Source organism: Carcharodon carcharias, chromosome 15, assembly GCF_017639515.1.
Source record: "Carcharodon carcharias isolate sCarCar2 chromosome 15, sCarCar2.pri, whole genome shotgun sequence".
Lineage (NCBI taxonomy): Eukaryota > Metazoa > Chordata > Chondrichthyes > Lamniformes > Lamnidae > Carcharodon > Carcharodon carcharias.
In genome coordinates this window covers 45,221,863-45,234,575 of record NC_054481.1, presented here as the reverse complement: position 1 = coordinate 45,234,575, position 12,713 = coordinate 45,221,863, and the positions used below count along the sequence as shown (strand labels likewise).

The 12,713-nt window shown below is 41.3% G+C and overlaps 1 protein-coding gene across 2 annotated transcripts in view; it reads left to right on the top strand.

Moving 5' to 3' along the window:
• The window catches only part of wipi2 (WD repeat domain, phosphoinositide interacting 2), a 66,301-nt gene that overhangs the window by 36,921 nt on the left and 16,667 nt on the right, over positions 1 to 12,713 (top strand). For both annotated transcript variants that reach the window (XM_041206199.1, XM_041206200.1), the window contains one exon: positions 4,854 to 4,946. In XM_041206199.1, coding sequence (XP_041062133.1) covers positions 4,854 to 4,946 — 93 coding nt within the window. The remainder of the gene's footprint in view (positions 1 to 4,853; positions 4,947 to 12,713) is intronic.

Sequence of the window (12,713 nt, the reverse complement as noted above, 5' to 3'; positions counted from 1 at the left end):
ATGAAAATACCTTCACATCTACTTGATAAAAACTTAGCCAGTTACAAGAAGCATTACCACTGAACTTGCAGTGACTTAATCTTATTTAATGTTATGTTCCAAACTATCTATATTAAAGCTGTATTTTTTTAAAATGGACTCAACAGTTTTTAAAAATGCTGACATCATATCATGTGACTCTGGCAATATTCGCTCCAGACAAGACCTGAAACTCAAGCAAGTGCCTCATTAAAATATGAACAATTTCAGCCACTTGTGAAACTCAAGTCCCTTTGTTAAGGATGAATTGTAAACAACCAAGGCAATGATACCAATCGATTCATCTTTCTGCTTCACCATAGACAATAGAGATGTCGAAACTTGATGGGTGTCAGGCGAATATGAAATGAGTCTCATCTATCTTTCATATCATGATGGTCCCTCATCTCAAAACATTCAAAGTGAAATGCCTTGGTACAGGATGTGTATTGGCCCTACCCACTATGGGTCTTTGGACTTGTGTTGGTTATATCGTTAAGGCAGCCAGGTTTGCCTCTGCTTTTAAAAGTTATAGCAGAAGCTGTTTGGATCAGAGAAACACCATAATAAATACCATCCAGAAAGCCATTGAACCAGCTACAAGACAAAGCAGCCAAGGTAAAATAGCTATACCTTGAAAGAGGGAGAAGCAATCTTACCGCCAACCTGTTCCAACTTCATGTTCACCTGACAGCTGACTTCCTGACAATTCAACTACAAAAAACCTCGCAGCTTATTGAGAATCCTTCACTTTTACCTGACCTCCACTCCAGCTACAACATTGGTTCTCTATTTGTGTGTGACAGTATGTGTGAGACGTTGTGTTAAAACCTCTGGGGCAAGAGTGTGATATTAATTCACAATAGCTGGCTGCTGGAAATTATTTGAATTGGGGCAAATCCCTCTGAGGGCAAGAATATGCACGAACCTCATGCGTATGAAAAGAACTTTGATCACAAACAATAATAAATACACAAACTCTGACAAATAGAATGCTTACTCAGATAATGCTTCCAGGAACCTGCAGCTGTATTCCATTTTACTTTCTATCCCCAAATCTAATTGGTTGGGCTCCTCCATTTATGAAGAAATTAGTCCTAGTGACCTGAATGTTCTATTTTCCATTATGAGGAGTAGGTATCCGGAGTCTTTGCCCCTTAACTCTCTGGCAGCCCAGACACCTAAAATAGTTTAGAACCCATTGTTTTCTGACACCATTCACCAAACTAAATGTAACATTTTAAGCTTGCCTCGTCAGATTGTTCTTCATTCCACTTTCCATGTTCTACAAGTGATTTTAAAAAAACTATAGGGCATGAAATTTGGATCAGGAGCACTGCTGGCAATGGTGCTACAGAAGCCATTTGCCCTCCTGGGAGCACAAGCTGTGCTGCCAACTGCTTCTGGCACAGCCTGCATTGTGCACTGCCTTGAGAAGAACACTTGAGTGGGCATTACCTACAAGCGCCAGAAGTAAATGCACAGGCAATATGATGTCACACAGCCCCACATGCTGATGTGACACCCATTTTCCAAATTTAGACCGTGCAGGCAAATTTAACAAAGTTGTACTAAACTCACTGAAAGTCAAGTGTTCAGCTGCAAGAGGGGCCTAGTGCTACTAAGTATTTAAAATGCTAAGCACCCAACTTGCAGGCAAGACGTTCTGCTATTGTAAAGTGTCATAAAGTACTCTGGAGTTTTTTTGGAGGATTTCTGAATTTGACAGGGAGTGTGGCACACAGGCAGGACAGTGGAGTAGGTAATCTGTCCACACACCAGATGCAACAGCTATCGGGGCTGCAGCTGCAGTGTCTGTCAGTTTGACACATGATGCAGCAAGTAGGCTGTGGAAAAGGTAAGCTTGGTGCAATACCAGTATGGAGCTGGATCATCCATGATCCTGGACCGTTTTGGAAGGCTACCTAAAAGACCAGCTAATATACCCAGCATCTTGGTGAACATGCCCATCATCATTCTCATGTATGCCACCCCATTGAGGTCCTCACCTGAGCCCCTGTAGCAGGATTCATCTGTGACCTTGCCCTCTGGTGAGCTGGCACACCCTCCATTACCCTCATTTACCTCTGGCCAGGCTGTAAACTATTTGTGTCTGGTGATTCCCCATGTTCTGATCCCAATTCTGTACCATCCTTTAGGTTATGTGCCATGCCCTTAGCTGAGCTTCAGAAACAAGTGGTGTGACCTCATTGCTGCGCTGATGCTCTTTCCCCTCCACCTGGGTCTGCTATGGCTGTACAGCAGGCAGTCCTTGGGTATCTGAAAGCAGAAAACTAGAAGTTGTAGTGAAGGAAGGAGATGAAGTGGAAAGCAAGACATCAACATCTGTAGCTTGATCATTATGCTTGAGGGTGAGCTGTGAGTTGAGATGGGATATAAGGCAGGTAGGTACTGTCACTCTGAATGCCCTCAGCAACACCAGGTGCCCTGGGTTCTGTCACAGCTAGCCCCATGATGCTGAGAACCATCTCTTCTGTCAGGATCAGGAGATGCAGACATCCTTGTTCCTTGCCATTTTTGCTCTGCTCTCTTCTATGCTGTGGCTCTCATGCAAGAGAGAGGGAAGAATGTCTGTGATCAATTAGCACTGTGTTTGGGTGATGTGCCTGCCATAGCTGAAGTGCTGAAAACATATGAAGGCAGCGAGAGGTGTGGGAGTGACAGCATTGGAGGATTAGAGAGTGTGAAGTGGAATATCTGGATTTTAGGTGCGAGTCCTGAGTGCCAGGGAGTGCTGCTGGGTGAGTGATGGGAGTGTAATGTATTGGGTAGTTTAAGAAGCTGGTGGAGTGATGGTGAGGAAATGTCATATAAAGATGCATTCACTGACCTTATGGCACTGCAGCAAAGCCGTCTGGTCCTGATGCCAGGATATGACCTCCCTGGACACCTGTCCCCAGGTGCCTTCTCCCCATAAAACCATGGCATCTTTCCTCATGTTAATCTTCACCACTAATACTCCAGCATCACATCTGTGAATCCGAAGCCCCCTCTCAGCACTGATGTTCCATTTTCCTTGTTTAGAATTGCAAAAACAGTATTACAGCATCTGCCTCTGTCATTCGGTGAAGCTTCCTTGAAGAAGGACAGTCTGTCTTTAAGAATGGAAGACTAGCTGCACCGCATGAGATGAGCAAATGCTGCTCGACCCTTGGCTGAATAGAAAGGCAACCGCAGGGCGGCGGTAGATATTTGGTTCTCTGCTACAATCATACAATTGAAGCGGTAGCAGCAAGAAGTGGCAGCAACAATTTTGCATGATGCCTACTGTCACTGGAACCAGCCCTGGAAAATCGTAAATTGTGCCCTGTGCTCAAAAAATAGTGCAACCATTTTTTAGTCCGTAGTCTTTGCTCGTTATTGCACGGTTGAATCAGTACCTGGTAAAACCCATCTGTAAGAACAAAAGAAATAAAGAAGTATGTGTTTTATCTTTTGAATATTGCTGGGTTTCACTGTTGGATTTGTAAATTGATAGAATAAAGGCTTCCAGTGATTGGAAATCTATAATGCAACTGACTCAAGAATATATTTAGGTTTGATAATACATGGAAGAGTTTTCATACTATGTTCCTTAAATAATGTACAAGTATATTTTTATTTTAAGATGCATTAGCATACCTGATATAGATTCTTTCTGGTGACTGTGCTTTTGATTTGTAAATTGGGATTTAAGTATAATCCATTAACATAGGAACAGGAATGTAGGCTATTTAGTCCCTGAAGCCTGTTCTGCCATTCATTGAGATCCACATGAAGTGATGTTCTTGCTTATAATAACCATGCTAGCAAAAATAAATTTCTGGGAATTTATTGCCCATTTATCAGCTGGTGTGAGTTAGCAAAGCTAGAAGTACCCCTACATTTGTCCTGTTTACTGAACTGTCTGGGAGGCCCAGAATTGGGTCAATGGTTCTTAGGTTTGGTTTGCGAAAGAGCAATATTTTAACTGTACTGGACAGCATTGTGGTTTAAAACCTTGCCTGTATGCTAATGGATCAAGTTTGAAATCAAACCCAGACAGAGAGAATGAGCTATGAAAGCATATATTCACTTTCTCCTCTGGTTAGTAATAATTCTGAATTGGATTTTCAATTTCATTTCCTTTGGGTATCAGTCTTCAGCAAAGCCAAGTTCTCCAAAGTAAATATCACAATTGATGCATGCAAATGTAACGGTATCAATATATGGGACAGTTTCTGTGATGTTTCTACCAAACATAACCATTTTGTACAACTGAAGACCCTGCTCTAGTCTATTTGGTCCCTCTGGTGTACATTGTCACTATGCAAAAAAACAGAACAACCAATTTTAGTTATTTGGATTTTATACATGCTGTCGTAGCATGCATGCAATTTGAGATGAGCAGGGGTTGAATTGCAGTACAATTGCATAATCCTTTGCTTCAAATGACTTGTTAAAGCTTGATCCTTGCACCCAGTATTGATTTACTTGTGCTGCATAATTTTTGCAAAGCATTGTAATGGAATATTTTTGAATATGAAGCTTTCAAATATCTGGTATACAATTTTTTCATGGCCCTTGCATTGCGATGCCAATGGGTTGAAGGCCTTTGACCTAACTAAATACTTGATATTAATCATATATGCTTATGTAATTGATTTTTTAGCATGATCAAATTCTGAATTATTCACTCCCTTGCTTGTAAAATCATATTTGACCCTGAGCTGTTATTCCTTAAAGTAATATGCACACAAGTAAAAGAGAATAGATTTATTTTTACCTTTTTAGTGTTCAGTAAACAGAATATTCATGTAAGGCAAGTTTTCATTCACTGTTTTTGTTTGGCTTAGAGAGCTGCAAATATGATCCCAGCTCATGACAGTCCCCTTGCTGCTCTGGCATTTGATGCAAGTGGTACGAAACTGGCAACAGCCTCTGAAAAGGTAAGCCATTTGAGGCGGATGTATATGTTTTGCGTAGTGAGTTTTAACGATGATATTTTCACAATAACAATTGGATATGATAAAGGAGCTATTTTTTGATAGGCAAAACATTTTACAACAACATCTTGCATTTGCATAGCATCCTTAACATAGCAAAGCATTCTAGGGCATTATCCGTGGAACATTATCAAACAAAATTTTAATACTGAGCTGGATAAGGAGATTTTAGGGCAGGTGATCAAAAACTTAGCCAAAGAGGTAGGTTTTGAGAACATATGGATTTGAGGACTAGGAGCAGAAGTATGCCATTTGGTCCTTGAACATCCTCCTTCATTGAATAGGATCATGTATCTCAGCTACTCCTTCCCCCACTATTCACATGTCCCTTGCTTCCACCCATAAGTAGGCAGAAATCGATTGACCTATCTCTCTTGAAAATATTCAACAACTGATCATCCACAAAAAAATTCCAAAGGTTCACAATCCTTTGAGTGATAAAATTTCACCTCATCTCAGTCCTAAATGACTGATCCCTTATTCTGAGACTGTGGCTTATAGTTCTGGACTCCCAAGCCAGGAGCAACATCCTACTATCTACCCTGCTTAAGAATTTTATAAGATCATAAGAAATAGGAGGAGAAATACACAATACAACCCCTCGAGCCTGCTCCACCATTCAGTGTGATCATGGCTGCATAGGCAACTGATGCCACAGCTGCCAAGCAATGGAGTAGTGAAAATAGCAGATGCACAAGAGATCAGAATTGGAGCACAGATATCTTGGAGAGTTGTAGGCATAAGAACAAAAAGTATTTATATACATGCACACAATGTTGTATTTTTGTGTTGACTAACTTGAGCTAATAAACTAGAAGCAGGGCAGTTCATCCTACTTAAATTAGATTGCTACAACTTTAAGTTGTGCACATGGGATAAAAGGGGCAGTGACAGTATAGATACAAAGTTAGCTTAGTGGCAGGAAACAGAGTAGTGGTAAATAATTTTTTGAACTGGAAGGTGGTAGATAGCATGGTTCTCAAGGGCTCAGTTCTAGGACCATTGCTTTTGGTGATACAAATAACTAGACTTAGGTGTACAGGGCACAATTTCAAAATTTGCTGATAACACAAAACAGGAAAGCATTGTTGACTGAGGAGGGTAGCGATAAACTTAAGAGAATATAAACAGGTAGACAAATGAGAGATGGAATTTAATGCAGAGAAGTGTGAAGTGATACATCTTGATAGGAAGAATGTGGTTAAGCAATATAAAATAAAGAATACAATTCTAAACGGGGTGCAGAACAGAGAAACTTGGGTGTATGTGCAAAAATCATTAAAAGTGGCAAAGAAGCTTGAGAAAGTGATTAAAGAGGCATACTTGGCTTTATAAATAGAGGAGTTGAGTATAAAAGTAAAGTTATGATGAAGCTTTATAAAAGCACTGCTTCGGCCTCACCTGGAGTATTGTGTCCAATTTTGGGCACCCTTAAGAATGTCAGGGCTTTAGCGAGGCTGCAGAAAAGATTCATGAAAATGGTTCCAGGGATGAGGGACTTTGGTTACATGGATAGTTGGAGAAACAGAAGTTGTTTTCCTTAGAGAAGAAACGGTTGAGAGAGATATCATAAAGGTGTTAAAAATCATGAGGGGTCTAGACCGAAAAGATAGACAGCTGTCCCCATTGGCAGAGGGCTCAAGAATTAGAGAACACTGATTTAGGATGATTGACAAAAGAATCAACAGCAACATGAGGAAGAACTTGTTTACACAGTGAGTAGTTAGGATTTGTGATACATTGTCTGAGAGCGTGGTGGAGGTAGTTTAATTGTGGCTTTCAAAAAGGAATTAGATAAGCACCCAAAGAGAGAAAGTTTTCAGGGCTATGAGGAAAAGGAGGGATTGTGGGGTTGGCTGAGTTCTTCCAGATACTGAAGCAGTCCATGTCCAAATGCAGCAAGACCTGGACAGTATCCAGGCTTGGGCTGACAAGTGGCAAGTAATATTCGCGTCACACGTGTGTCAAGAAATGACCGTCTTCAACAAGAGAGAATTCAGTCATCGCCCCTTGATGTTCAATGGCATTACCATCGCTGAATCCCCCACTATCAACATCCTGGGGGTTACCATTGACCAGAAACTGAACTGAACTAGCTATATAAATATTGTGGCTACAAGAGCAGGTCAGAAGCTAGGAATCATGTGATGAGTAACTCCCCTTCTGACTCCCCAAAGCCTGCCCACTATCTACAAGGCACAAGTCAGGAGTGTGATGGAGAACTCCTCACTTGCCTGGATGAGTGCAACTCCCACAACTCTCAAGAAGCTTGACACTGCCCAGGACAAAGCAGCATGCTTGATTGGCACCACATCCACAAACATTCACTCCCTCCACCACCAACGCACAGTAGCAGCAGTTTGTATCTACAGATGCACTGCAAGAATTCACCAAGGCTCCTGCACCTTCCAAACCCACTACCATATAGCAGGACAAGGGCAGCAGATAGATGGGAACACCACCACCTGGAAGTTCCCCTCTCAAGTTGCTCACCATCCTGACTTGGAAGTATATTGCCATTCCTTCACCGTCGCTAGAATCCTGGAATTCCCTTCCTAACAGCGCTGTGGGTGTACCTACACCACATGGACTGCAGTGGTTCAAGCAGGCTGCTCACCACCATCCTCTCAAGGGCAAATAGGGATGGGCAATAAATGCTGGCCCAGCCAGCGAAGCCCACATCCCGTGAATGAATATATTTTAAAAATAAGAACCAGCATGGGCACAATGGGCTGAATGGCCTCATTAGATGCTGAATGCTATGCTAAACTCTATTTTGCATTGAACTAGTTTGTTGTACCTCAATCCATCAAATCCCAGTTATTGATTCCCTTAAATCCACCCACAGGTGATTTGTTTTAAAGATATCAATCATCTGTATGTTTTTAAAGTATCTACTGGGACCTAAGACCTCTGCTCAAGCACCAATTCCAACAGCTGACTTTTTGTGTATTTCTAAGTGAATGGATGGTTTTCTAGGCCATTTCAGAGGGCACTAGGCAAAAGAATGCAGCTGAGGAAACTGACTGTGGACTTGGAGTTTAGTGAGTTGGGTGAGAAGTGGGTATTTGTTTCCTTTTTTTGCCTTTCTCACCCGGTAGGAATTGGTTCTTACTCATCAAACTCCTTTCCCTGTGGTAGAGTATCAGGTAAGTTCTATCCCTAAGGTTTAAAATAGAATGCAAATTGGTGGTAAAGTTAATACAATATATAAAAAAGCAACATAAATAAGTGAATAATATAGTTAAGTAATTATTTAAAACACATTAAGAATGGCGGGACAAGTGATGTATCAAGGCTACAGCCTATGGGTGCTCCAGGGTAACATTGTGATCCAGAGAAAATGCATCTGCAGTAAGTGTTTGTGGCTTGAGGAACTTCAGCTCAGAGTCATTGAGCTGGAAGCTGAGCTGAAGACTCTGCACATCAGGGAAGGGGAAAGTCACCCGGGTGCAGGAGGCAGTCAAACCACTTAGGATAGAGTCTTCTGATTTGGTCAGTGATCAGGGAGGATGTGACTGCGCGTGAGGTAGGCAAGGGGATCCAGAAGGCAGGAGTGTGAGCCTCTGCAATTGTCCTATAGGTTTGAGGTTCTTTCAGCTTGTTTGGATGAGAGTAGGGGTTGCAGGGTGAATAAGCAAACTGACCATGGTACCGTGGTAAGGAAGCAGTTCAAATGGTGGGAACAACAAGGAACGTGGTACTAAGGGACAGTATGATGGTCGTGGTAGTAGGGGGACAGTGTAATGAGAGGGATTGACACTGTTCTCTGCAACAAAGAGCGAGAGTCCAAAGGACTGTGCTGCCTGCCCGGTGCCAGGGTTCAGGACATCTGCTCAGGGCTGGAGAGGAACTTGCAGTGGGAGGGGGAGGATCCAGTTGTCGTGGTCCATGTAGGTACCAATGATATAGGTAGAACTAGGAAAGAGGTTCTGCACAGAGTCTGAGGAGCTAGGAAATGAGAGTCAGAGAATGGCAGGAAGGGATAGAGAGAAAAACACATGAGAATGCACAAAGGATCAAGACTAGCTGTTACAAGAATAACAAAATGACTAAGCTAAAGGCTCTGTATCTAAATGCACGTAGCATTCAGAACAAAGTAAATGAATTGATAACACACATTGCCGTAAATAAAAATGGTCTGATAGCCAATGCAGAGACCACACTGCAGGATGACAAAGATTGGGTCCTGTATATTGAGGGATATATGACATTCGAGAAGATCAGGCTAGGTAAAGGTGGAGGAGTAGCACTGTTAATCAAGAATGGCATTTGTACAATGGTTAAAGATGACCTTGGTTCAGGAGATCAGGATGTAGAATCAGTTTGGGTGGAGATGAGGAATAGTAGGGAAAAGAAGTCACTAATGGGAGTGGTCAACAGGCCCCTTAACAGTAACCACAATGTAGGACAAAGTATACAAGAAGAAATATTGGGTGTTTGTAATAAAGGGACAGCAATAATCATGGGTGACTTTACATACGAACTGGAAAAATCAGATTGGCAGTGGTAGCCTGGATGAGGAGTGCATAGAATGCTTTCAATAGAGTTTCTTAGAACAGCACATTTCGGAACCAACCAGAGAGCAGGTTGTATTAGACTTGCTTTGAGGTTATTTATTAATCCTGTCACATTCCACAGAGTTCAGGCTGCCCTAGTTAGCAGCAACCATGGTATGATTGAATTTTACATCCAGTTTGAAAAGGAGAAGAGTGGGTCTAAGACTAGTATTTTAAACTTAAATAAAGGCAACTATGTGGGCATGAAAGCTGAGTTAGCTGAAGTGAACTGGAATACTAGGCTTGGGGATAGATCAATAGAGAAACAGTGGCAGATACTTAAGAGGATATTTCAGAATGCTTAGAATAAGTATATTCCTACTATAAAGGGAAAATTCTAAAGAGAGGACCCACCATCCATGGTTAACTAAAGTTAGGGAAAGCATTAAACTTAAGGAAAAAGTATATAACTGTGCAAAGATGAGTGGCAGGTCAGATGATTGGTTAGAATATAAAGAATGGCAGAGAATGACTAAAAGGTTAATCAGGAGAAGGAAATTAAGAGTATGAGAGGAGCTAGCTAAAAATGTAAAAACAGGTAGCAAGAGTTTCGACAGGTATTTAAACAGGAAAAGAGTAAGTAAAGTGAGTGTTGTTCCTCTAGGAAGTGAGAATGGGGAGTTAAAAGTAGATAATAAGGAAATGGTGGGTGAAATGAACAAATATTTTGCTTTTCTCCTCACTACAGAGGATGCAAAAAATATTCCAGTAATAGCTGTAAATCAGGAAGTGAAGGGGAGAGAGGAATTTGGTGAAATTACAATCACTAGGGAAGCAATACTGAACAAACTGATGGAGATTTGTCAGCCTGCAGTTCTGGGTCCAGATGGACTTCATCCTAGGGTCTTAAAAGAGGTGGCTAATGAGGTAGTAGATGTGTTGGTATTAATTTTGCAAAATTCTCTAGATTCTGGAAAGGTGCCATCAGACTGGAAAGTAACAAATTTTACCCCTGTGTTCAAGAAGGGAGGGAGGCAGAAAACAGATAACTGTTGGCCAGTTAACTTGATGTCTGTCATGGGGAATATGTTAGAGTTGATCATTGAGGTTATAGCTAGGCACTTGGAAAACACAAGGTAATGGGGAAGAGTCAACATGGTTTGGTGAAAGGGAAATTAAATTTAACCAATTTATTAGAGTTCCTTGAAGGAGTAACATGTGCTGTGGATAATGGGGAGCCTGTAAATGTACTGTACTTGGATTTCCAGTAGACATTTGATAAGCTGCCACATTAAAGGTTATTGTGGAAAATAAAAGCTCATGGTGTAGGGGGTAACATATTAGCCTGGATAGAAGATTGGTTGGCTGACAGAAAACTGAGAGTATGCATAAATGGGCCTTTGTCTGGTTGGCAGGATGTGACGTGCGGAGTCCCACAGGTATCTGTGCTGAGGCCTCAACTATTTACAATTTACATCAATGACTTAGATTAGGGGAGTGAAGGCATGGTAGCCAGATTTTCAGATGACACAAAGATTGGTAGGAAAGTATGTTATGGAGAAAACATAAGGAGTTTGCGGATGAATATAGATAGGTTGAGTGAGTGGGCACAAATCTGGCAGATGGAGTTTAATGTGGGAAAATGTGAAGTTGTTCACTTTGGCAAGAAGAATAAAAAAGCACAATATTACTTAAACGGAGAACGACTGCAAAACTCCGAGGTGCAGCAAGATTTAGGTGTTCTCATGCATGAGTCACAAGAAGTTAGTATGCAGGTACAGCATGTAACCAAGAATGGTAATGGAATGCTGTCCTTTTTATTATGAGAAGAATTGAACATAAAAGCATAGGTGTTATGCTTCAGTTACACAGTCATTGATGAGACGACATCTCGAATAGTGTGTGCCGTTTTGGTCTCCTTGTTTAAGGAAGGAAGTAAATGCGTTGGAGGCGGTTTACTCAATTGATATCTAGAATAAGTGGGCTGCCTAATGAGGATAGGTTAGACAGGCTGGGCTTGTTTCCACTGGAGTTCAGAAGAGTGAGGGGGTGATTTGTTTGAAGCATATAAGATCCTGAATGGTCATGACAAGGTGGACATGGAAAGGATGTTTACTCTTGTGGGTGAGTCCAGAACTAGGGAGCACTGTTTTAAAATTAGGGGACGCACTTTTAGGACAGAGATGAGGAGAAATATTTTCTCCAAGTTGTGCGACTTTGGAACTCCCTCCCTCAAAAGGTGGTGGAAGCGGAGTCCCTGAAGATTTTTAAGGAAAGGGTAGGTAGATTCTTGTTAGGCAAGGGAATCAAAGGTCATCGGGGGTAAATGGGAATGTGGAACTTGAAACACAAGCAGATCAGCCATGATCTTATTGAACGGCGGAGCAGTCTTGAGGGACCGATTGACCTACTTCTCCAATTTCGTTTGTTCACTGAGTTGGCTACATAGAATGGGTCTAAAGTTGTACATATGCCAGCCTGATTCTCTCTGCTAAAAATTCACCACTGACAAATAATTCTACCATGCTGTATGCTACAGTCTTGCCAGCATGATGTTCATCTAATGATGAAGTAATGTGTATCAAAATCTTGGCTTAAAATATTACACTCTAAAAGGGGTTAAATTAATTCTGCTTTAAGAAATATCTGTTGAACCCTGAATTGAGAACTTTTAAGAATCTCGGTGTAGAATCATGACAGTTACAGCACAGGAGGAAGTCATTTGTTCCTGCCTTTAGGGTGCTTGCTCTTTTTAAAAACATTCCTTGGAATGTGGGCAATGATGACATGGCAGTATTTATTGTCCACCCCTACTTTCAACTTTTGAATGCAGCAATTGTTTTACAGCAAAGTGTGAGATTTCCTAGGCCATTTCAGAGGACATTAGGAGTTGACCACATTTCATAAGTCTGAAGTTTTGTGTTGACCCTAATTGGGAGGCTAGTTGGTTCTGTTCCCTAAATACATTAATCAGCTAGTTGTATTTTTACAACAGCCATCAGCTTTACTGAATTTGTTTAATTCATTTTCATGACTTGCCATGGTGGGATTATGAGGTTGTACATAAAGGGGAACCAATGGATGTAGTATATTTGCATTTTCAAAAAGCATTCAATAAAGTAGCACTTAAGAGAATATTACACAAAACTAGGAATTGGAGGATAGGATTGATATTAACAAGGGTTGAAGATTGCTGAAGGGACAGAAAACA